At 47.9% G+C, this 23255-nt stretch overlaps 2 protein-coding genes across 4 annotated transcripts in view; one reads left to right on the plus strand and one right to left on the minus strand.

The window, feature by feature from the left end:
* LOC110503300 (neuronal PAS domain-containing protein 1) overlaps nt 1–14119 on the plus strand; it is a 43259-nt gene extending 29140 nt beyond the window's left edge. For 2 of the 3 annotated variants that reach the window (XM_036961394.1, XM_036961395.1), the window contains exons 4-12: nt 50–117; nt 1931–2020; nt 5495–5669; nt 7358–7476; nt 7763–7959; nt 8318–8424; nt 8761–8908; nt 12351–12463; nt 12735–14119. In XM_036961394.1, the coding sequence (XP_036817289.1) occupies nt 50–117; nt 1931–2020; nt 5495–5669; nt 7358–7476; nt 7763–7959; nt 8318–8424; nt 8761–8908; nt 12351–12463; nt 12735–13735 (2018 nt within the window). In that variant the 3' untranslated portion in view covers nt 13736–14119. The remainder of the gene's footprint in view (nt 1–49; nt 118–1930; nt 2021–5494; nt 5670–7357; nt 7477–7762; nt 7960–8317; nt 8425–8760; nt 8909–12350; nt 12464–12734) is intronic. The other variant, XM_036961396.1, reaches the window with a different exon arrangement.
* A 3794-nt stretch (nt 14120–17913) lies between these two features.
* LOC118944023 (transmembrane protein 160-like) lies at nt 17914–22053 on the minus strand. The gene is made up of 4 exons (XM_036961397.1): nt 21743–22053; nt 21609–21633; nt 19716–19808; nt 17914–19548 (listed from the first exon to the last, which is right to left on the minus strand). Exons 1-4 carry the CDS (start codon nt 21959–21961, stop codon nt 19250–19252), a joined length of 636 nt encoding a protein of 211 aa, XP_036817292.1. The 5' UTR covers nt 21962–22053; the 3' UTR covers nt 17914–19249.
* Nucleotides 22054–23255: the final 1202 nt, after the last annotated feature.

Below are 23255 nucleotides of genomic sequence, written 5' to 3' on the forward strand. Positions count from 1 at the left end.
TGTCGATCAGTGTGTGTTGATCAGTGTGTGTCGATCTGTGTCCCTGCAGTGCGACGCTCCTCCCACTCTCTGGCCACTGACATGTTCGAACAGCACCTGGGAGCACACTTGTTACAGGTAAACATCACACACACACATGCAGACACACATACGCAGACACACACACAGGGTTCCTTTCAAATGTATTTAGTATACAGTACAAGCGTGTCATTGAGAACAAACAGCATTTTAAATAGTACACATTTAGCCAGGTTATTGAAGAGGTTCATTCTCTGCACATTTAGCCAGGTTATTGAAGAGGTTCATTCTCTGCACATTTAGCCAGGTTATTGAAGAGGTTCATTCTCTGCACATTTAGCCAGGTTATTGAAGAGGTTCATTCTCTGCACATTTAGCCAGGTTATTGAAGAGGTTCATTCTCTGCACATTTAGCCAGGTTATTGAAGAGGTTCATTCTCTGCACATTTAGCCAGGTTATTGAAGAGGTTCATTCTCTGCACATTTAGCCAGGTTATTGAAGAGGTTCATTCTCTGCACATTTAGCCAGGTTATTGAAGAGGTTCATTCTCTGCACATTTAGCCAGGTTATTGAAGAGGTTCATTCTCTGCACATTTAGCCAGGTTATTGAAGAGGTTCATTCTCTGCCCTTTTGTTTGTTGACACGTTTCATCTATTTAAATGTTTTTCCAAAAATATTCAAATATTCAACCATGTAAACATTATTATCGTCACAGCATGCTGCAATTGTTAGTGGGACAAGGTAGCCATGTTTATTCCTGTGACAGTGTGACGCTGCTTCTCTGTTTTTACGTCCCCTCCTGCCTGTAAAGACATGCTTGGACCCCTCTGACATCTCCTCCTGCCTGTAAAGACATGCTTGGACCCCTCTGACGTCTCCTCCAGCCAGTCAACACTCGGAAAAAATGTAAAACCACAAAGACTTCGCACCGCCCCACCGTATTAAGATCAAACAACGACAAATGACTGCAGTGGACAGAAAAGAGAGAGAGGAGCGATAGAACGCGGGAGGGAAAGAGGAGAAGGGTGACAGACAGGGGGGGTATGGGTTGTCCTAAATGACAGAGGTATGCTGAGACAAAAGACTGCCGTCTGCGCCGAACGTCCTGAGGAGGAACGACGCTGATAGAAATCAAATTAGGGCTCCAGAAAACGCTATGATTCTTTCCTCTTGCCGTCCTCTGCCAGTAATAGCATGATAATTGCACTTTATTTCTCTGCCATTCAGCCGGGCTCGCCGCGCCCCCCACACCCCGGCCACTCGCATTTGCATACTGAATGTGTCAGTTGCATAAATTAGCGGCACTTTAAGCGCCGCTGCCAAAACAGCAATCTTTCTTCAGCAAAGTGGCCCGAGCTTCCCAGCACACCGCCGCTACTCACTTGTGTGAATGCTTGTTATTACGACAAATATTACTCTGTGACGGAGTCCTTCCTAATGGGGTGGCTGTATACCTTTCACTTACCATCATAATTACCCCCTCCCTGTCTCTACCTCTTGTCTCTACCTACCTGCCGGTGTCTCTGGTCAGCAGACAGACACAACACAACAGGACATGGCGTCCTACCGTTATTGACACTGATTTGAAACGGCTCCGCTGGTGTCTGCCGGCTCTGTGTTCAATGTGCCTTGTTGACTCTCTGAACAGGCCGGTGGTGTTTACCAGTAGTGTGCCGTGTGTACCTGAGGGGCCAGCCTGACAGGACTGTTGATGTGGGCGGGAGAGGAGGGGAGAGAGGTCGGAGAGACTGAGCGGTGAAGGGCTGGTTGTTGGTGGTTCTCCAGTGGCAGGCAGCCGCTCATTGTAATTTGCTCGATACACGCTAATTGCTCTAATTTGTCTGTGTGTGTGTGTGTGTGTGTGTGTGTGTGTGTGTGTGTGTGTGTGTGTGTGTGTGTTGCTTCCACAGTCCCTGGACGGCTTTGTGTTTGTGGTAAGCTCAGAGGGACGCTTCCTCTACATATCAGAGACTGTTTCCATCTACCTGGGCCTCTCACAGGTAAGGCCTTCTGTACATGGACGCACACGCACACACACACACACACACTCTCTCTCACACTGACTCACTCACTCACTCACTCACTCACTCACTCAGGTTACTCCCATCATCTCTTTTCATTTTCATGTCAGATGTTGTAATTGGTCTGGGTGTGTTCCCACCTTTGTGTGTGTCTAGATGTCTTTGACTGTTCTCTTCTGCTTGTCTCTAGTTTTTCTCTCTCTCTCTCTCTCTCTCTCTCTCTCTCTCTCACTCTCTCACACTCTCTCTCCCTCTGTCTCTGTTTCTCTGTCTCTCTAGTTTCTCCTTCTCTCTCTCTCTCTCTCCCTCTCTCTCTCTCTGCCTCTCTCCCTCTCCCTCTCCCTCCCTCCCTTCGTCCCTCCAGGTGCTCACCTTTGTTGATTGCCTGCGGCCTCTTGTACTGTGAATGTTAAGTCCTGCCATTTCGACCAGATGCATAAATAATAACAGTAATTACTGGCCCAACAATCAAAGTGTCGCCCCTGCGCTCAGGGCCTGTCTAAGGGAGCAAATCGATAGGCATCTTAAAAGCTCCATTGATTGTCGGGAGGAGAAAAAAACACCAAGGGGGATGGGGAGACAGATAGGGATAGAGAGGGAGGGAGGAGGGGAGGGGAGTGATAAGATTTGTTTTGGGGGAAAAGGATGGGGGATACAGAATGAGAGAGAGAGAAAAGAGGGAGGACATTTCGATATAGGTGGTATTTGAGTGGATTTTAAAAGGGGGGATTTGGGTGTAATAGGGAGTCTGCCCCTGGTTGGATTGGACTGTCCTGGAGGGAGGCTAGTTATTAGTGGTGTGTGTGTGTGTGTGTGTGTGTGTGTGTGTGTGTGTGTGTGTGTGTGTGTGTGTGTGTGTGTGTGTGTGTGTGCCGGTGTGTGTGTGCCGGTGTGTTTGTGTTACAGTTTGGTATTTCTCCTGCTAACTGTTGGTAAACACAAACTTAAAATCTAATTATGAAATATATCTGAACAGGTGTGAAAGGACTACACAGCCAAATGGCAATGGAAAGCATTTTTGGTATGCAAATAGAGCTTAAATGTGCAGTTGAAGTGAAATGCATCATGGGACTGAATAGGTAAACAACCAAGGCTATTCTTATTCCTTAAACAGATGGCCTCACTAGTCAAATCTCCTCAAACAGAACTAAACACACCAGCCTTAAAACAAAATTACAATCAAGATTTACCTTAACTCCAAAACACACAGTACCACGTTTAGAATAACTGACAAGAGAGAGAAAGACTGCAAGACAAAAAGAGAGAGAGACAGAAAGAGGGAGGGAGGTGAGAGAAAGGGCATGCACACTTTAACAGAACAAATCCCTGTCTCTCAGGGAGGAGAGAGAGAGAGAGACAGAGAGAGAAAAATGTAACTGGTGGTTGTTGTTGGAGGACATGGATCTCTCTGTGGACTGCCCTGACCTGTCCCCCAGCCTAACCCCTCTGCCCTGGCTTACCCACGGGGCCCCTCTCCAGACAGTGGGGTTTCTTAGACAGGCTTAGCCCAGGTCAGGCACCTTGACCAAGGGCACAACCCGCCGTCCGCTCCCCTGCTACCTGGAGGTGATCATGTCCCTCACCCCAAGTTTCCTGGCCGGAGAGGCGCGCTCTGTACCGGGACCCCAGGTCCTGCTGCTCAACCCCCCCTTACCTCCTGCACGGCAGGAGGGAGGACGGAGGAATGGAGGGAGCGGGGAATTGATCCTGGACTGGTTAGTATGCAGCCCTCATCACTCCCCCTCCCTCTCTCCTCTCCCATCCGTCAGCGGCGGGCTGAGAGTGTGTTGTGGACGACTGCCCGGATGCCTCATACATATTAAAGCTTCCTGCTATTATTTATATCATGTCTCTCCTTCTCTCCCCCCCCTCTCTCAACCCCCCCCACACTATACCTATGTCTTGTTGTCTGTCTGTCTGTCTGTCTGTCTGTCTGTCTCTCTCTCTCTCTCTGTCTCTCTCCCTCCCTCTCCCTCTCTCTCTCTCTCTCTCTCTCTCTCCCTCTCTCTCTCTCTCTCTCTCTCTCTCCCTCTCTCCCTCTCCCCCTCTCTCTCTCACTCTCACTCTCTCTCTCTCTCTCTCTCCTCCCTGTGATGAAGTGACAGTAGACAGACAGGTAAAGTACCACAGATGTCAGTATTGCCTTTTACTGAAGGAGGGCAAAGGACTGTGGGAAGCCTGGGGTCCTCAAGGGCTGACTTCCTGTCTCTGCCAGGGGATTCTGGTCCGTTTACGTCTCGTTTACATCGAGCAACTCATTAACACCGGGCTGTTTTAAAACTTTTATCTCTCCGCTGATCCCTCGATACTTACTCGAATCCTCTCTCCTTGTGTTTTTTTTTTTTACACTTTACAGGAGTTAGCCCTCCTTTTTTTTCTCTTCATTCACACTTAATCTGTGCTCCCTCGCTCAGCTCTCTGGCTGTGATGTCCTTGAATGCCTGCTGGAAATCCCATAAAGCCCACACTAAATGGATCTAATCCTTCATAAATGGGTATGTCCTACAGACAAGGGTGTGAGGCTGCAGGCAGGCAGCCAAGCAGACAGCCCAGCAGGGAACAGCCAGGCAGGCAGGCAGGTAGGTAGCAGACAGGCAGGCAGGGAGCACACAGGCAGGAAGGGAGCAGGCAGGGAGCAGGCAGGCAGGGAGATGACAGGGAGCAGGCAGGCAGCCCAGCAGGGAGCAGACAGGCAGGGAGAAGACAGGCAGGGAGCAGACAGGGAGCAGGCAGGCAGCCCAACAGGGAGCAGGAAGCAGATAGGCAGGCAGGCAGGGAGAAGGCAGGGAGAAGACAGGCAGCCCAGCAGGGAGCAGGCAGGCAGGGAGAAGACAGGCAGCCCAGGAGGCAGGGAGAAGGCAGGGGGAAGACAGGCAGCCCAGCAAGGAGCAGGCAGGGAGAAGGCAGGGAGAAGACAGGCAGCCCAGCAGGGAGCAGGCAGGCAGGGAGAAGGCAGGGGGAAGACAGGCAGCCCAGCAGGGAGCAGGCAGGGAGAAGGCAGGGAGAAGACAGGCAGCCCAGCAGGGAGCAGGCAGGCAGGGTGCAGGCAGGGAGCAGGCAAGCGCTTTATCATATGAAATGGAATCTCACCTTAAATGATTGGAGTAGGACACTATGATGCAGTAGGATGATAGCTGGGAGGTGTTAGTGGTCTTCATCCCTCTCTGGGAGTGGGCTGGATACGCTGGTGTCTATGAATTAATAGGGAATGAATGAACCGATTCAAATAGTCAAATCTGACCTTCACAGATGGTATATCCCTGGTGTCTTTCAACTACCTTTAATCACCAAATACAACAGGATTCTGTCCTTCCCGATGTGTATTATTGTCATCGGTGTCTGTCCCCCAGCTCAGGGGTGTGTGTGTGCGACGTGCGTCCGTGTGTTGTTGCGTGCATTCATGTGTTCATGCATGAGTGTTTGTGTCTCACCTCTACATTTCATTGTGTTCAGGTGGAGTTGACGGGCAGCAGTGTGTTTGACTACATCCACCCAGCGGACCATGTGGAGATGGCTGAGCGTCTGGGCATCAGGCCCCACCTGAGGGCCGAGGCTGGCTGCCACGTGGCCCCCGAGAGCGCTTCCAGCTCTGCCTCCACATCCTCCCTGGCCGGGACCCCCGAGCCTGGTACGTCTCACATACAGTGGGGCAAAAAAGTATTTAGTCAACCACCAATTGTGCAAGTTCTCCCATTTAAAAAGATTAGAGAGGCCTGTAATATCCAACATAGGTACATTTCAACTATGACAGACAAAATGAAAAAAAAATCCAGAAAATCACTTTGTAGGATTTTTTTATGAATTTATTTGCAAATTATGGTGGAAAATAAGTATTTGGTCAATAACAAAAGTTTATCTCAATACTTTGTTATATACCCTTTGTTGGCAATGACAGAGGTCAAACGTTTTCTGTAAGTCTTCACAAAGTTTTCACACACTGTTTCTGGTATTTTGGCCCATTCCTCCATGCAGATCTCCTCTAGAGCAGTGATGTTTTGCTGGGCAACACGGACTTTCAACTCCCTCCAAAGATTTTCTATGGGGTTGAGATCTGGAGACTGGCTAGGCCACTCCAGGACCTTGAAATGCTTCTTACGAAGCCACTCCTTCGTTGCCCGGGTGGTGTGTTTGGGATCATTGTCATGCTGAAAGACCCAGCCACGTTTCATCTTCAATGCCCTTGCTGATGGAAGGAGATTTTCACTCAAAATCTCACGATACATGGCCCCATTCATTCTTTCCTTTACACGGATCAGTCGTCCTGGTCCCTTTGCAGAAAAACAGCCCCAAAGCATGATGTTTCCACCCCCATGCTTCACAGTAGGTATGGTGTTCTTTGGATGCAACTCAGCATTCTTTGTCCACCAAACACGACGAGTTGAGTTTTTACCAAAAATGTATATTTTGGTTTGATCTGACCATATGACATTCTCCCAATCTTCTTCTGGATCATCCAAATGCTCTCTAGCAAACTTCAGATGGGCCTGGACATGTACTGGCTTAAGCAGGGGGACACGTTTGGCACTGCAGGATTTGAGTCCCTGGCGGCGTAGTGTGTTACTGATGGTAGGCTTTGTTACTTTGGTCCCAGCTCTCTGCAGGTCATTCACTAGGTCCCCCCATGTGGTTTTGGGATTTTTGCTCACCGTTCTTGTGATAATTTTGACCCCACGGGGTGAGATATTGCGTGGAGCCCCAGATCGAGGGAGATTATTAGTGGTCTTGTATGTCTTCCATTTCCTAATAATTGCTCCCACAGTGGATTTCTTCAAACCAAGCTGCTTACCTATTGCAGATTCAGTCTTCCCAGCCTGGTGCAGGTCTACAATTTTGTTTCTGGTGTCCTTTGACGGCTCTTTGGTCTTGGCCATAGTGGAGTTTGGAGTGTGACTGTTTGAGGATGTGGACAGATGTCTTTTATACTGATAACAAGTTCAAACAGGTGCCATTAATACAGGTAACGAGTGGAGGACAGAGAAGCCTCTTAAAGAAGAAGTTACAGGTCTGTGAGAGCCAGAAATCTTGCTTGTTTGTAGGTGACCAAATACTTATTTTCCACCATAATTTGCAAATAAATTCATTAAAAATCCTACAATGTGATTTTCTCATTTTGTCTGTCATAGTTGAAGTGTACCTATGATGAAAATTACAGGCCTCTCTCATCTTTTTAAGTGGGAGAACTTGCACAATTGGTGGCTGACTAAATACTTTTTTGCCCCACTGTACATGTCTGTAGGCCTGGACTGATGTTGTCCAAATCTGGTCCAAATGTGGTTTCTCCCAAGCTAACTCTGTCGTCCCCCTGTCTCTCCACAGCCCCCTCAAGCCCCCTCTCTCCTGGGAATGAACCTCCTGACCGAGGCTTCTTCATCCGTATGAAGTCCACCCTGACCAAGAGAGGCCTCCACGTCAAGTCCTCGGGCTACAAGGTCAGAGTAAGAGACATATATATATATATATATAGAGAGAGAGAGAGAAATCAAACTCTCCATTCCTAGAAATCATTCAGACTGTTTGGAATGTACAGGGTGGCAAAATTCCGGTTTCCTGTTTATTCCCTCGTAAATCCAGGAATCTTCCAGCCAGGATTTCTGTAAAAACAGAGAATTTCTGAAAAGTTACAAGAGTTTTGCAACTCTAGTAATGGACTACTCGCCGTTCGTTTAGTAGAGACACTGTACATGTGCAACCGTGCAAGTTACTGTAAACTCTTCCTGTCAGGTGATCCATGTGACCGGGCGAATCCGCTGTCGCCCTGCCATGGTGCCAGGCTCCGCCCGCTCGGTGCGTCGGCCAATGGGCTTGGTGGCCCTTGCGCACACGCTCCCGCCCTCCACGCTGAACGAGGTGCGCATGGAGAGCCAGATGTTTGTCTTCCGGGTCAACATGGATTTGCAGGTCACCTACTGCGAGAACAGGTACAGCTACAGTGACACACGACGACACAGCAACACGACAACAACACACACCAACACAGCTATACAACAACACAACAACACAGCAACATAACAACACAGCTACACAACGACACAACGGTACACAACAGCACATCAACACATCAACAACGCAACAACACGCCAACGCAGCTACACAACGACACAACAACACGGCTGCACACAGGGGCCGATGTCTGTATGGGGCGCATATATGGTTGTACTGTGAATCATTTTATGGTTGTATTTGACTCCAATAAGAAATGGTATGTGTTTGTTTGCCTGTGTATGTGTGTCTATTATGTTTACATCACGTGGATAAAACCATCGTTGTTCCCTGTAGGATCTCAGAGTACATGGACCTGAGCCCGGCAGAGGTGGTGGGACACACCTGCTACCACTTCATCCACGTGGAAGACCTGGATAACATCAGACAGAGCCATGAGGACTGTGAGTCACTGCCCTGCCCTATGTGTGTGTGTGTGTGTGTGTGTGTGTGTGTGCGTTTAAGTTCATATTTTGCAATCAGCGCCCTCTGCTGCCAAAGTCCTGTAGTGCTACGCCAACTCTCTCTCTCTCTCTCGCTCTCTCTCTCTCTCTCTCTCTCTCTGTCTCTGTCTCTGTCTCTCTCTCTCTCTCTCTCTCTCTCCCTCTCTCTCTTTCCCCTCTCTCTCCCTCTCTCTCTCTCGTTCCCTTTCTCTCTCTCTCTCTCTCTCTCTCTCTCTCTCTCTCTCTCTCTCTCTCTCTCTCTCTCTCTCCCTCCCTCCCTCCCTCCCTCCCTCCCAGTGTTGAGGAAGGGTCAGGTGGTGACCGGGTACTACCGCTGGCTCCAGAGGAGAGGGGGTTATCTGTGGGTCCAGTCCTGTGCCACCGTCTCCATCAACCACAAAGCCCCCCACGAACGCAACGTCATCTGGGTCAACTACGTCATCAGGTCAGCCCCGTCGCCAGTCAGCCCCGTCGCTAGTCAGCCCCGTCGCCACGGTAGCCTCAGGTCAACCGCAGCAGACAACGCATCCAGCATTATGCTCTTAGACAAGGAGTCTGACTCCTTCAGTCCACCGTCATTTTAACATACTAAACTGTAATGCCGACTTATACATTTCATTATAGCATTATGCAGGGCTTTGTTCATTTACAACGCCTAAATGATACAAGTATTCGCACATGGATTCAATATTTTCCTTTGTCTCTGTCTCAGGACCCACAACCCCCCAGCTCCTAAACACACATACACACTCCAAGACAAACAGACACACGTGCACGCACAGAGCAAGAGAGGAGTCGGACAAAAACAAGGGGGGACAGGCTGAATTACAATACTAATTGAAGCTTTATAAATACAACAAATAGATGTCAGAATGTTGGGTCTGAATGGTGTTTTAGTTCATTAGTGCTGTAATTACAAGAGCTCATTAACTTAACAGCAGCAGCCCCCCCCCCCCCCCCGATCCTGTCTGGGCTCAGTTCTTTACGGGTGGGCTCCCAAGTGGAGCAGGGCTGGCTACGGGAGAGCAAGGGTGGCTGGTGTGTGTGTGTGAAATTGGGGGGTGGTTGGGAGTAGCTGATGGAAGGTATTAGTTGGAGAGGCTGGTTGTTGTTGATAGATGAGGTTAATGGTGTGGAGGAAGTTGATGGGAGGTATTAGTTGGAGAGGCTGGTTGTTGTTGATAGATGAGGGTAATGGTGTGGAGGAAGTTGATGGGAGGTATTAGTTGGAGAGGCTGGTTGTTGTTGATAGATGAGGGTAATGGTGTGGAGGAAGTTGATGGGAGGTATTAGTTGGAGAGGCTGGTTGTTGTTGATAGATGAGGGTAATGGTGTGGAGGAAGTTGATGGGAGGTATTAGTTGGAGAGGCTGGTTGTTGTTGATAGATGAGGGTAATGGTGTGAAGGAAGTTGATGGGAGGTATTAGTTGGAGAGGCTGGTTGTTGTTGATAGATGAGGGTAATGGTGTGAAGGAAGTTGATTAGTTGGAGAGGCTGGTTGTTGTTGATAGATGAGGGTAATGGTGTGGAGGAAGTTGATGGGAGGTATTAGTTGGAGAGGCTGGTATTGTTGATAGATGAGGGTAATGGTGTGGAGGAAGTTGATGGGAGGTATTAGTTGGAGAGGCTGGTATTGTTGATAGATGAGGGTAATGGTGTGGAGGAAGTTGATGGGAGGTATTAGTTGGAGAGGCTGGTTGTTGTTGATAGATGAGGGTAATGGTGTGGAGGAAGTTGATGGTAGGTATTAGTTGGAGAGGCTGGTTGTTGTTGATAGATGAGGGTAATGGTGTGGAGGAAGTTGATGGGAGGTATTAGTTGGAAAGGCTGGTATTGTTGATAGATGAGGGGAATGGTGTGAAGGAAGTTGATGGGAGGTATTAGTTGGAGAGGCTGGTATTGTTGATAGATGAGGGTAATGGTGTGGAGGAAGTTGATGGGAGGTATTAGTTGGAGAGGCTGGTTGTTGTTGATAGATGAGGGTAATGGTGTGGAGGAAGTTGATGGGAGGTATTAGTTGGAGAGGCTGGTTGTTGTTGATAGATGAGGGTAATGGTGTGGAGGAAGTTGATGGGAGGTATTAGTTGGAGAGGCTGGTTGTTGTTGATAGATGAGGGTAATGGTGTGAAGGAAGTTGATGGGAGGTATTAGTTGGAGAGGCTGGTTGTTGTTGATAGATGAGGGTAATGGTGTGAAGGAAGTTGATGAGTTGGAGAGGCTGGTTGTTGTTGATAGATGAGGGTAATGGTGTGGAGGAAGTTGATGGGAGGTATTAGTTGGAGAGGCTGGTATTGTTGATAGATGAGGGTAATGGTGTGGAGGAAGTTGATGGGAGGTATTAGTTGGAGAGGCTGGTTGTTGTTGATAGATGAGGGTAATGGTGTGGAGGAAGTTGATGGGAGGTATTAGTTGGAGAGGCTGGTTGTTGTTGATAGATGAGGGTAATGGTGTGAAGGAAGTTGATGGGAGGTATTAGTTGGAGAGGCTGGTTGTTGTTGATAGATGAGGGTAATGGTGTGAAGGAAGTTGATGAGTTGGAGAGGCTGGTTGTTGTTGATAGATGAGGGTAATGGTGTGGAGGAAGTTGATGGGAGGTATTAGTTGGAGAGGCTGGTATTGTTGATAGATGAGGGTAATGGTGTGGAGGAAGTTGATGGGAGGTATTAGTTGGAGAGGCTGGTATTGTTGATAGATGAGGGTAATGGTGTGGAGGAAGTTGATGGGAGGTATTAGTTGGAGAGGCTGGTTGTTGTTGATAGATGAGGGTAATGGTGTGGAGGAAGTTGATGGTAGGTATTAGTTGGAGAGGCTGGTTGTTGTTGATAGATGAGGGTAATGGTGTGGAGGAAGTTGATGGGAGGTATTAGTTGGAAAGGCTGGTATTGTTGATAGATGAGGGGAATGGTGTGAAGGAAGTTGATGGGAGGTATTAGTTGGAGAGGCTGGTATTGTTGATAGATGAGGGTAATGGTGTGGAGGAAGTTGATGGGAGGTATTAGTTGGAGAGGCTGGTTGTTGTTGATAGATGAGGGTAATGGTGTGGAGGAAGTTGATGGGAGGTATTAGTTGGAGAGGCTGGTTGTTGTTGATAGATGAGGGTAATGGTGTGGAGGAAGTTGATGGGAGGTATTAGTTAGAGAGGCTGGTATTGTTGATAGATGAGGGGAATGGTGTGAAGGAAGTTGATGGGAGGTATTAGTTGGAGAGGCTGGTATTGTTGATAGATGAGGGTAATGGTGTGGAGGAAGTTGATGGGAGGTATTAGTTGGAGAGGCTGGTATTGTTGATAGATGAGGGTAATGGTGTGGAGGAAGTTGATGGGAGGTATTAGTTGGAGAGGCTGGTTGTTGTTGATAGATGAGGTTAATGGTGTGGAGGAAGTTGATGGGAGGTATTAGTTGGAGAGGCTGGTATTGTTGATAGATGAGGGTAATGGTGTGAAGGAAGTTAAGACCATATAAAGCTCTCTGTAAAGTACTCCCTGCACCCATCTTGCTAAATCAGGAGACATAAACAGTGGTTTGCTGCAGCACTCAAGAGCTGTAAAAGGTGCATTTATTATCTTATATTTACTGTCTCACCCTCACTCTCTCACACTCTCTCTCTCTCTCCCTCTCTCTCTCTCTATCTCTCTCTCTCTCTCTCTCTCTCTCTCTCTCTCTCTCTCTCTCAATATCTCTCTCTCTCCCTCTCTTTCCCTCTCTCTTTCCCTCTCTCTCTCTCTCTCTCTCTCTCTCCCGCTCTCTTTCCCTCTCTCTCCCTATCCCTCTTTCCCCTCTCTCTCTTTCCCTCTCTCTCCCTATCTCTTTTTCCCCTCTCTCTCCCTCCCTCTCTCTTTCCCTCTCTCTCTCTCTCTCTCTCTCCCTCTCCCTCTCTCTCCCTCTCAGTCGGACAGAGCTCCCAGACACTCCCCTGGATCTGCTGCAGCTCCCAGAGAGTCTGAGGGCGGAGCGTCTGAAAGCCAGCTCCTCCCCTTCGGAACACTCACCACAAACCCGGGGTAGGGAACCACACAGTCAAAACAGACACGCACACCCACACATATACTAACACACATGATGGGGCAGCAGGTAGCCTACCGGCTAAGAGCAATAAACCAGTAATCAAAAGGTCGCTGGTTCGAATCCCCGAGACCACTAGGTGAACAATCTGTCGATGTGCCCTTGAGCAAGGCACTTAACTCTTATTGCTCCCTGTAAGTCACTCTGGATAAGAGTGTCTGCTAAATGACTAAAATGTAATGATACATCCAACTCTTTTCCCCTCCCCAGGCCCACAGCCAATGAAAAGCTCTGTGTGTAAAGGTGACCCTGACTCGAAACTGAGAGAGATCTATAATCCCGGTGTCCAATCAGGGGACAGGAGGAAACGTCCTCTGCGGTCTGACTCTGAGGGTGCTCCCGCGGAAACGCGGCGTCGCCTGGAAGAGTTCCGCCAGAGAGAGCGGAGTGTGTCAGCCTCCTCAGACCTGGGCAGCGAGAGCGGGGGAGAGGAGAGAGAGTGGGAGCATGGGGGAGACAGCGCGAGTGTCAAACGAGAGGAGGGGCCTTCGAAACGAGGCGAGGAGACCCCCATGAGGGGCGACAGGGGCGGCGGGGCGCACAACGGCCGTGCGGTAATCCAGCACCTGAAGAGTGTAGTGTCCTCGCCTCTCTCTGGCCGCCCCAACATCAAGACTGAACATGAGGCACTGATCGCAGGGGGTCGCTGGACACACACACACACCTCCTCACACATACAACCCCTACCCTCACACACACACACACCCTGCGGCAGCCTGAACGGCGACAGTCCCCTCACCCCTATCCCGGACTCCTCCTCCAGCAGTGAAGCCCCACCCAATGGTATTTTCACCCCGCCCTCCCCCTCCATGTCCCCTCCGATGTCCGGCTCCTCCCCTCTACCCTGTGAGGAGCGGGGAATGTTGTCTGGAGGCAGGGGGGGCGGGCCGGACTTTGAGCTGTTGCATAGACTGGCAGCGGGGGGTGCTGCAGGACGGGTGTTGTTTCACCCCCTGGCCCTCGGCCCCCAGGGGCCACAGAGCCTGTACGCCCCCAGTACCATCCGCTATGCGCCCCCAGAGCTGCCCCACTCCCACCTCGGTGCTGAGGGGCTGCGCTCCGACCACCACAAGGGCCCCCCAGCCTTCTTCCCCCACCTCCAGAGGCTGGCCGGCCTGCCCTCCTTCAGTGGGTTCTCCGCCTCGGACAATCCCTTCAACCCCTTCTGTGTGAACGGACTGAGGGGGGCCGCGGGGTCCGAGGAGGACTGAAAGAGAGGAGGGGCTAGAGAGAGAGACATGGGGGGCAGGACGTCGGGACATATGGGGTTGAGAAACTGAACAAAGGACCATTTGCACTGCTTCCGTGGGGGAGTCAGATGGTGTCCGACGCAGGTGACAGGATGGGTGACACTCAAAGTGGACTTTGACACTTGACTTTACCCCACTAGCTGTCCAAGCTTTGTCCCCCTCTCTGCTCTCCCACATCCTCTCTCCACTGCTGTTAAATGACTGTGCAGTGTTCCATGTCTAAAGCCATATTGTACATAGAGACAGGGCCATGACATACCTTCACTATTCCTTCCTCAGTATTATAACAACTGCTCCTGAGCCTGTCAGACTGACTTAAGTGTGAATGAAAAAAAGAGAAAAAAATGTTCCCGCCCCCCCCACATGTTTGCGTGAATACTGAATAATCTCTTAAAGAGAGAGTGAGAGAGTCTCAGATACATTCCATTCCACTCCGAGGCTGTTCTGTCATGATGTCGTCTGGGAAAGAAAGGCATGGGAGGGGGGGAACGTACAACACCTCTACTGTCTGGTCACTTTGTAATGTTTTCAGTCTTGTGAAAACTGAAAAATGATCCTATAGAATGAAGTGTTGTGAAAGTTAGAGATGCTGGGCTGTGCTGGGTTTGAGATGAAAGCCATAGTCCTGTTATATTGTCATGTTGTTGCCATAGGGTGAAGTGGGAGAGGTGTAAGAACTATTGTCTTACTAGAGAACATACTTTGGGAAATGCCACAGTTGAATTCAGAAGCCCTCTACAAATGTATTCAAAATAAAGGATTTGGGGGGGGGTGGGGGGGGGTTATTTATTTTGAATTATTCACATTTGTCCGAGCACTTCCTGAAATTTGTTATGAACACATAGCACTTTTGAATTTCCTCGTGTGCATTAAGGGTTCAATTACAGAGTGGTCATGATGAATACCACAAACGGACCACATGAAAGAAAGACCACAGGAGTTTAAAAACGCGGTCATTAAACGTGCGGTCATTCAAATATGACCATGGGGATTTAGTACAGTTGTGGTCAATAAAATAAGAACTGCAGCTTTTTGTTCTCAAAAAGTGGTTGTCCGAAACATCCATATAAGGTCATTAGAGGCGGGGTGGAAAACATATATCAAATCATATCAAAGATATTCATCTTTATACACATCACTCCAGAAATCCCATCCCAAACATTACGAGGCCATGGGAGAAAGAACATCATCCCAAACGGAATATTCTAGAGATTAAAATGTCCCCAATCTTAAATCGCTGTCCTGGTTATAAGTGAAGAATTACTGATGGACAGGGGTCGGATGTCAGCTGTATAGGACCATGTGTGTCATACGAGGGGATGTCTGTCCGTCTGTATGTCTGTTCGCCTGTGCGTCGGTTGTAATTCCACTGGCTCGGCAACAACAACAAAACACTTCCCTGCCACATCAGTGACTCTAACCCCTTTCTGTTCAAATATTTCTGAATACACCACCCCCTTCTGATCTTCAACTGAAAACGAACCCATGTATAAATACTATGATACTGATGACGACAATAAAATATTACATTTGAGGAGTACAAGAAAGTTTTCTAATTTCCCTCTAGTGTCTGACTGGCTGTCGGTAAGAGTGGACCGGGCGACTGCCTGTCTCGAAAAACATGCCTTCAGAATGTAACTCGAGAAGCCTTCAAATGTCTCTCGGTGTCTCAAGTCATCTCGACGTTACGTCTCGAGACATTGGAAGATGAAGGTGATGGCTGAGTATGTCTATACCTGTCCCGCACAAGGGTGCACAACAATGTTCGTGAAAAAGTAGCTGATGTTAAAAACCGTCATCCATATTGGTCCCTGTAGAGCCGGTTTGAGTGACCCGGGCCTGATGTGGTGCAGAGAAAACATGCCCGTTAGACAGTGTACTGTATATCCAGGTTTATGAGCCAAAGCTCTCTAAGTAATGGATCTGAAGATTTAGACAAAGGGTGTGTGTGTGTGCGCATGTGTGTGACTGAGGCAGTGTTTGTGTGTGTATGCCTGTGTGCGTGTGTCAGGCTGGGTGTCTGTCTGCCTGAGGCCGTGTGTATGCATACAGTGGGTTGTGCGAATAGCCGGTGTATCTGTGTGTGCGAATGCGAGCGTGTGTGTGTTACCGAGGGGCCGTACGTGTGTATGTTTCAGAGCGGGTGTTGTGTTGTTCCAGGCAGCCCTAGGGAGGGGCTCTGACATTGAAGATGGGTTAAATCCTGTTTTACATTCTAGTGGCAGGCCCCAGTTCATTAGAGGGAGGATCATTCCTTCTCAAGACCAAAGGAAGCGCATACTAAACAAGAGCAGTTGTTGGGGAGAAAATGTGAGTGTACGTGTGTGTGTGAGTGCACGTCTGCTGTGTTTGTGTGTGTGTGTGCGCGCACGTCTGCTGTGTGTGTGTGTGTGTGTGTGTGTGTGCGCGCCCGCGTAAAGAGAGTTAAGAAATGACCTCAGGTTCCTCCTTTATCTCTTGCTTTCTCAGGAGTGAGTTCTTCCGCTGATAGCCTTTTCCATGGTGGGTGTGAAGGTGTGCCTCTACATCTCAGATAGGGACTGTGGGTTTGTGGGGGACATGGGCGTCTCTCCTCAACCCTACGCCCTAGCTGTCTGTCTGTCAGTGACTTTGAAGGCTTATCTCAGCCCCTGAACGGAGCTGCAGTCTCTAGGGAAATAGTACCTTGGCCACATGGGCTTGACACTGAAATGGAAAACACGAGAGGTAATATTTGAGTGAGAACTGAAGGTAGACCCCCCCCCCCCCCCCTTCCTTTACACCCCTCTCCTCCCTCCCTCCCCCCATCCATCCTATCCCCAACTACACCACCCTCAACACTTTTCAACGTGCCCCACCCCCTCTCTTCGCCACCTCTTATCTTCCCTCAATCTAACCACTCATTTTACACTATCAACCCTCCTCCTTCAGTCTCTCCATCCTCACCCACGCCACCTGTTCCACTCATTCTTTCACTGCCACAGCCCCATCCCTCTTCTATTCTGTCCAGGTCGTGAGGGGAGGGTACTACGCTCATCTATAACCTGCCATGGTGCCGTGAGGTGGGTTGAGTCAGTCCACGGTCCGGGTGTTTGTCAGTGTGGGTGCGTGCTGCTTGGCGCCATGCCCTTTAGACGCGCCAGGCCCCAGGAGCCGCCTGCATGCCAAACAGCGCAGTCAGACGCAGCCGAGGAGAAGGGAGGTGGTGGTGGTGGTAGGGGGGGGGCACGATGCAGCACCCAGACACACCCTGCATGAGAAACGAACTGCGCCAAAACGCCTTGGGTGGAGAGAAAGAGAAGGACAGAGAGGGATGGTATGAAGCACTGGATGGGCTTCCGACCTCAGGACAGAGAGGTGAGTCTCAGCAGCTCGTGCCTCGACCCGAACCTTCTCATCTCTCCAGTGAATCGATGGATGAGAGATAACCCGCACCTGGGCCTGTAACCCACTCGGTGATCCCTATAATCACCCTCCCGCAGTGTTATCCAGACAGCACGGGAGGTGCTGCTCTGTGTGTCGTGTACCCAGAGAGGAGGGTGGAAGAATACATGGCATTAATGCTTGGTTGAGTGACAGGAACGACACAAGACGAATTAAGGGAATGTCAGCCATTTTGATTCCAAATTCTTATTCCATTTCTATGGTGTGAAATCTGATAGATAACCCTACGTGTGTGTATGCAACATTCTGATCTCTTTAAATAGGTGCTACACATACGATACTTTTGCATTGTAATTTCAGAAATTAGAATATGCAAGTTGAGCCTTTTACTTCCGGTTTTGTTCCAACAGTTGTAAAAGCTATATTTGTTGTTGGAAATATATTTCACTGCGATGTAGATGAGACAATGACTCCCTACACTATTCAGCGCTTATTTGCATGAACTGAAATTGAGCAAACAGTGTAGCATTTTAACCATGACATAGCGATTTCCACAATATAACACAGCCACAAAGTCAGAACAGCAATGGTGGTATTAAGTATTAAGTGAAACACTATCATTCCACTATTAGCGCCAAATAAATTATGGACATTTTCTGAAATTACAATGCAATTTTCATTTCGTTTTATCCTGTGTAGGACCTTTAAGTATTGACCACAAACATACAGTGTGTAGTCTTTTCGCGTAGGGGTCAAACACACAGCAATAACACCAGTTTGATTTTGTAACTGTGTTTATGTACACATTCATACATACATAAAGTCTAATGATGTACCTATACGTTGTACTGAAGGCCATGCAGAAATCAAAACACACATCACACTGCAACTCCATATAGATGATCTCTAACCCGGAGACCAACTCGCCTCGTTCCAACATCCGGGTCTCGCAAGCTCATGTTCTGTAGCTCAGCGGCCAGGTCAGGATGGTGGCTACAGGCTAACAATACCTAAATGTACTCTTATCATCTCACACAAAACATACAGGTTATACAAAATGGTATAGTTTCTTAAGGTTGGTATTTTGATTCAGTTGTAGCTCCCAACTATCAGCCCTCGATTGACTAAAGGTATGAAATATCGTTACTTTGCAGTTCAACGACTCTGGAAATTGAATATTGAATTCAAGATTGCATTGAACATGTTTAATAAAGCAATTACAACTCATGACAAAAACAAAACTGGCAAAGTGCTATTTGCTATACGAATCACAAAACCCTTTGGAAAAATGTAAGCCGAAGCCTAAATAGTTTATTTTTTTATCTGTAAGAACAGAACAAACACATTAAAAAGAAAAACCCAGGCTTACACGCACACAGAGACCTATTTATACCCTATATCGTTCGATTCGCATAGGCCTAGTTCATCCACTCAACGCGTCGACATGGGCTACATCTCCTCATTCTACGTCACCAGCAAGGATTACTACAAAGAATCCAAGTAGTCCTTTTTATGGATATAGAATCAACTGATAGAAAAAATAAAAAAAATAGCATCAATCAAAACCATATTTAGGTGAACACAGCATGAGCTGGCTCAGAGTATGGCTTAGGAATTGTACAGGGCTCTTTGATTCTTAAAGTTAACATGATCAGGAGTAAATAAACTCAAATGAGGCACTCTCACAGTGTGTTTGTGTGTGTGTGTAAAATAAAACTAAATTGAAAAAAATCTAACATCTGATATTATATTTTTTTCCCCCATCTTTATTTGTCAAGGCAAGTCAGTTAAGAACAAATCCTTATTTTCAATGACGGCCTCGAAACACATGGGTGGGTTAAACTGCCTTGTTCAGGACAGCTCGGGGATTCGAACTTGCAACATTTCGGTTACAAGTGCAACGCTCTAACCACTAGGCTACCTGCCGCCCCATCTGATACCTATCACAGTCACCCACCCACACAAACTCCTCTCACAGAGGACATAACCAAATCATGCCTTTCACTGATCCCCTTTGTACCCACGTATCTTTGAGTGTCATACACTCTCTCTGTCTCACTCACACACAAAGAAACAAAACACACACTTTGTCACCTTTGCCAATCAAGCGCTCTACTTGTCTTGGCCTTTGCCGTTGCCGTGGTGCCTGTCGCCATGGGAGTGGTTGCAGCGGTCGCGACAGTCTGGGCACTCCCCTCCGTCATCGTCATCCTCGTGAATAATCTCCACCTCCAGGCGTCCAATGTAGAGCGATACCGCACACAGCCAGAAGAGGGCGATGCTGCTCACCACAGCAACATTCAGCAGCATGGCAGGCAGGGTGAGAAGCATGATCCTCCTCAGGGAAAACAGGCTGCCCACGTAGGACGCCCCGCCGAACGATACACACACACCACCCAGGATGAAGAAGACTGGGGGAGAGAGAGAGACAGAGGCGGAAAGATTGATTACCGATAGCAGTATATTTATAATGGGTGTGTGCGTGGGTGTGTTTCAGCAACGTTAAGGACTTTTCTGATAATTATGCTTCGCTGCGACAGAATAGAGCCTTGCCCCTGGCCCTTCCTAGCCTCCTTACCATAGCCTGCTTCTCGTCCTACGTCACTCTGGACGAAAGCGATGACCCCGATACCGGTGGCCAGGAGTCCGTTACGGAACCAAGACAGGAAACCTAGAACAGAACAACACAGAGATTACAGCCCAGTCTGAAAACAACCCCCTCATCCCTTCCTCTAACCCTATCAGTGTTTGCAGTCAGGAGCTTCTCCCATGTTGCGGAGGTTCATGGATTCAGATGTGTAAACATAGCCTAGAGACGCATGCAGAACTTCTTACACTTCAACAACTAATCTAACTGTGCCAACAGGAATTCTAACAAAAATGCATAGCATAGTAATTAAATAAATAGCCTGTCTTTAAACCTCTTCCTAATCTACAGTGCCTTCGGAAAGTATTCAGACCCCTTGACTTTTTCCACATTGTTACGTTACGGCCGTATTCTAAAATGTACAAAAATGTTTTTTTTCCCCCATCAATCTACACACTATACCCCATAATGACAAAGTGAAAACAGGTTTTAAGAAATGTTTGCACATTTATTACAAATAAAACAACAGAAATACCTTATTTACATAAGTATTCAGAACTTTTTCTATGAGACTCGAAATTGAGCTCAGGTGCATCCTGTTTCTATTGATCATCCTTGAGATGTTTCTACAACTTGATTGGAGTCCACCTGTGGTAAATTAAATAGATTGGACATGATTTGGAAAGGCACACACCTGTCTATATAAGGTCCCACAGTTGACAGTGCACGTCAGAGCAAAAACCAAGCCATGAGGTCGAAGGAATTGTCCGTAGAGCGCCGAGACAGGATTGTGTCGAGACACAGATCTGGGGAAGGGTACCAAAACATTTCTGCAGCATTGAAGGTCCCCAAGAACACAGTGGCCTCCATCATTCTTAAATGGAAGAAGTTTGGAACCCCCAAGTCTCTTCCTAGAGCTGGTCGCCCGGTCAAACTGACAAATCGGGAGAGAACGGCCTTGGCCAGGGAGGTGACCAAAAACCCGGATGGTCATTCTGTGGAGATGGGAGAACCTTCCAGAAGGACAACCATCTCTGCAGCTCTCCACCAATCAGGCCTTTATGGTAGAGTTGCCAGACGGAAGCCACTCCTCAGTAAAAGGTACATGACAGCCTGCATGGAGTTTGCTAAAAGGCACCTAAAGGACTCTCAGATCATGAGAAACAAGATTCTCTGGTCTGATGAAACCAATGCTGAACTCTTTGGCCTGAATGCCAAATGTCACGCCTGGAGGAAACCTGGCACCATCCCTACGGTGAAGCATGGTGGTGGCAGCATCATGCTGTGAAGATGTTTTTCAGTGGCAGGGACTGGGAGACTAGTCAGGATTGAGGGAAAGATGAACAGAGCAAAGTACAGAGAGATCCTTGATGAAAACCTGCTCCAGAGCGCTCAGGACCTCATACTGGGGCGAAGGTTCACCTTCCAACAGGACAACAACCGTAAGCACACAGCCAATACAACGTAGAAGTGGCTTCGTGACAAGTCTCTGAACGTCCTTGAGTGGCCCAGCCAGAGCCCAGACTTGAACTCGATTGAACATCTCTGGAGAGACCTGAAAATAGCTGTGAAGAGACATTCCTCATCCAACCTGTCAGAGCTTGAAGAATGAGAGAAGCTTTTAGTGTCATACTCCAGGCTGTAATCGCTGCCAAAGTAGTGCGTAAATGGTCAAAATACTTATATAAATGTAATCAGTTTATTTTAATTTTATAAATTTGCAAAAAAATCGAAACCTGTTTTTGCTTTGTCATTATGGGGTATGTGTAGATTTGAGAGGGGGGGTAATTTCATCCATTTTAGAATAAGGCTGTAATGTAACAAAATGGGGAAAAAGTCAAGGGGTCTGAATACATTCCGAATGCTCTGTAAATGTGCAGTTACCGGTTTCGTGGGACTTTCTCAGCATCTGCAGAGCAAACAATAAGACAAATCCCAGTGATTTAGAAAGGTGCTTGATGTCAGCACACACATATCATTTCTGTAATGCAGGAAGGAGTCTATTCATTGTAATTTACCAAGGCATCCGCCTTATCGAGTTCTGTCAGCTGATGATACTCGGGAACCCGAGCCTTGCCCCATGGCTCCTTCTCAACCACCCATTTCCGCGAAGACCCGTGGACTCTCCTCGCCGGCAGTCCTCCGAGGTACTGCGGCCGGACGTGTTTCACAACCCGGGCGAACTGAGATGCAATCCGCGGCAACTGTCCGCAAGTAAACCAACTCAAGGCAGCCATAGCTCGCTAAAAACACGACCTTAGCATGCCCTGTGCACTTTCACACTGCAAACGTCACACGGAAGGAGGTGGTGCTCCCGTGCACAATGTTGGGAAATGTATTATTTGTAGCGCCGTCCTGCGTTTGGTATGTAAAATAAACCGTGCCATATTCTTCCCTTATTACATGTGTATTTTATTTTTGTAAACGTTTAACGTAGTCTGTTTCTCTTTTACCACTGGTTTCCTCTCTCGGTACATCTGGTTAATCTCTTTATACTTTTCCTGCACTTTGTGTTTAGCTTATTCAGCCACCAGATGGCGCCGATAGACCTCAACATGGAGTCCATTATCACATAAGGCCAATGGAACAGTTTTAGTGTTTCAAATTGTTTGTGTGACAGGGAAGGAACCAACGACCCTGTAAGGATTACAAGGGAACATGTAAACGGTATGAAGCCACCTTTGCACCTGGTGACGCTTTCAACTTTTTCTACATGGTCCTGTGTAGAATGTGTGCCTGGCTTTAATTGCTGTGCCGGGCTTTATTGCTGTGCCTGTCTGTTATGCTCATGTGGCCAACCATGCAGTCTGATTGAGAATAAATGTTTGAGGTGTGATTCATTGTAGTGAGAACCAAATGCAACACAACACTTCTGTGTTATTTGTTTGACAACATTCCATGTGTTTTTGTAAAGTTATGCCTCCAGTGCCCTTTAAGTTTCCAGCTGGTTTGTGTTCGGACAGGCTTTATAAATGTGCCTGTGATGCTTGTCATTTGGTGCCAAGCAGACAGGGTGGCGTGAGTGGTGAAACAGAAGCCAGTGTCTGTTCTTTTGAGTTTACAGGTTGAATCTGTGCCTGAAAAAGTGAACTGCGAAGATGGCGCCGAAGAACATGGCCGACGTTTTAAATTCATTTTTTATTTATTGTGTACATGTGCTGTAATGTTGCTGCTACCGTCTCTTATGACCGAAAATAACTTCTGGACATCAGAAAAGTGACATTTTTTCCTTTTAATGAGTCCCGACAAGAAGGATATCCTGCTTTCACTGGAACAGGCCCAGATCCACGCCTTTGCGTGAAGATAAGATGGCGGAAAAGGGGATCCTTCTGAGAATCCGGAGGCCAGCGAGTAAACTCCCACTGCCTTCCATTCTCCTTGCTAACGTGCAATCGTTAGAAAATAAAATGGATGACCCACTATTAAGATTATCCTACCAACGGGACATTAAAAACTGTAACATCTTAAGTTTCACCAAGACGTGGCTGAACGAAGAAACGGACAATATAGAACTGGCGGGATCTTCCATGC

This window comes from Oncorhynchus mykiss, chromosome 24 (genome assembly GCF_013265735.2).
Source record: "Oncorhynchus mykiss isolate Arlee chromosome 24, USDA_OmykA_1.1, whole genome shotgun sequence".
NCBI lineage: Eukaryota > Metazoa > Chordata > Actinopteri > Salmoniformes > Salmonidae > Oncorhynchus > Oncorhynchus mykiss.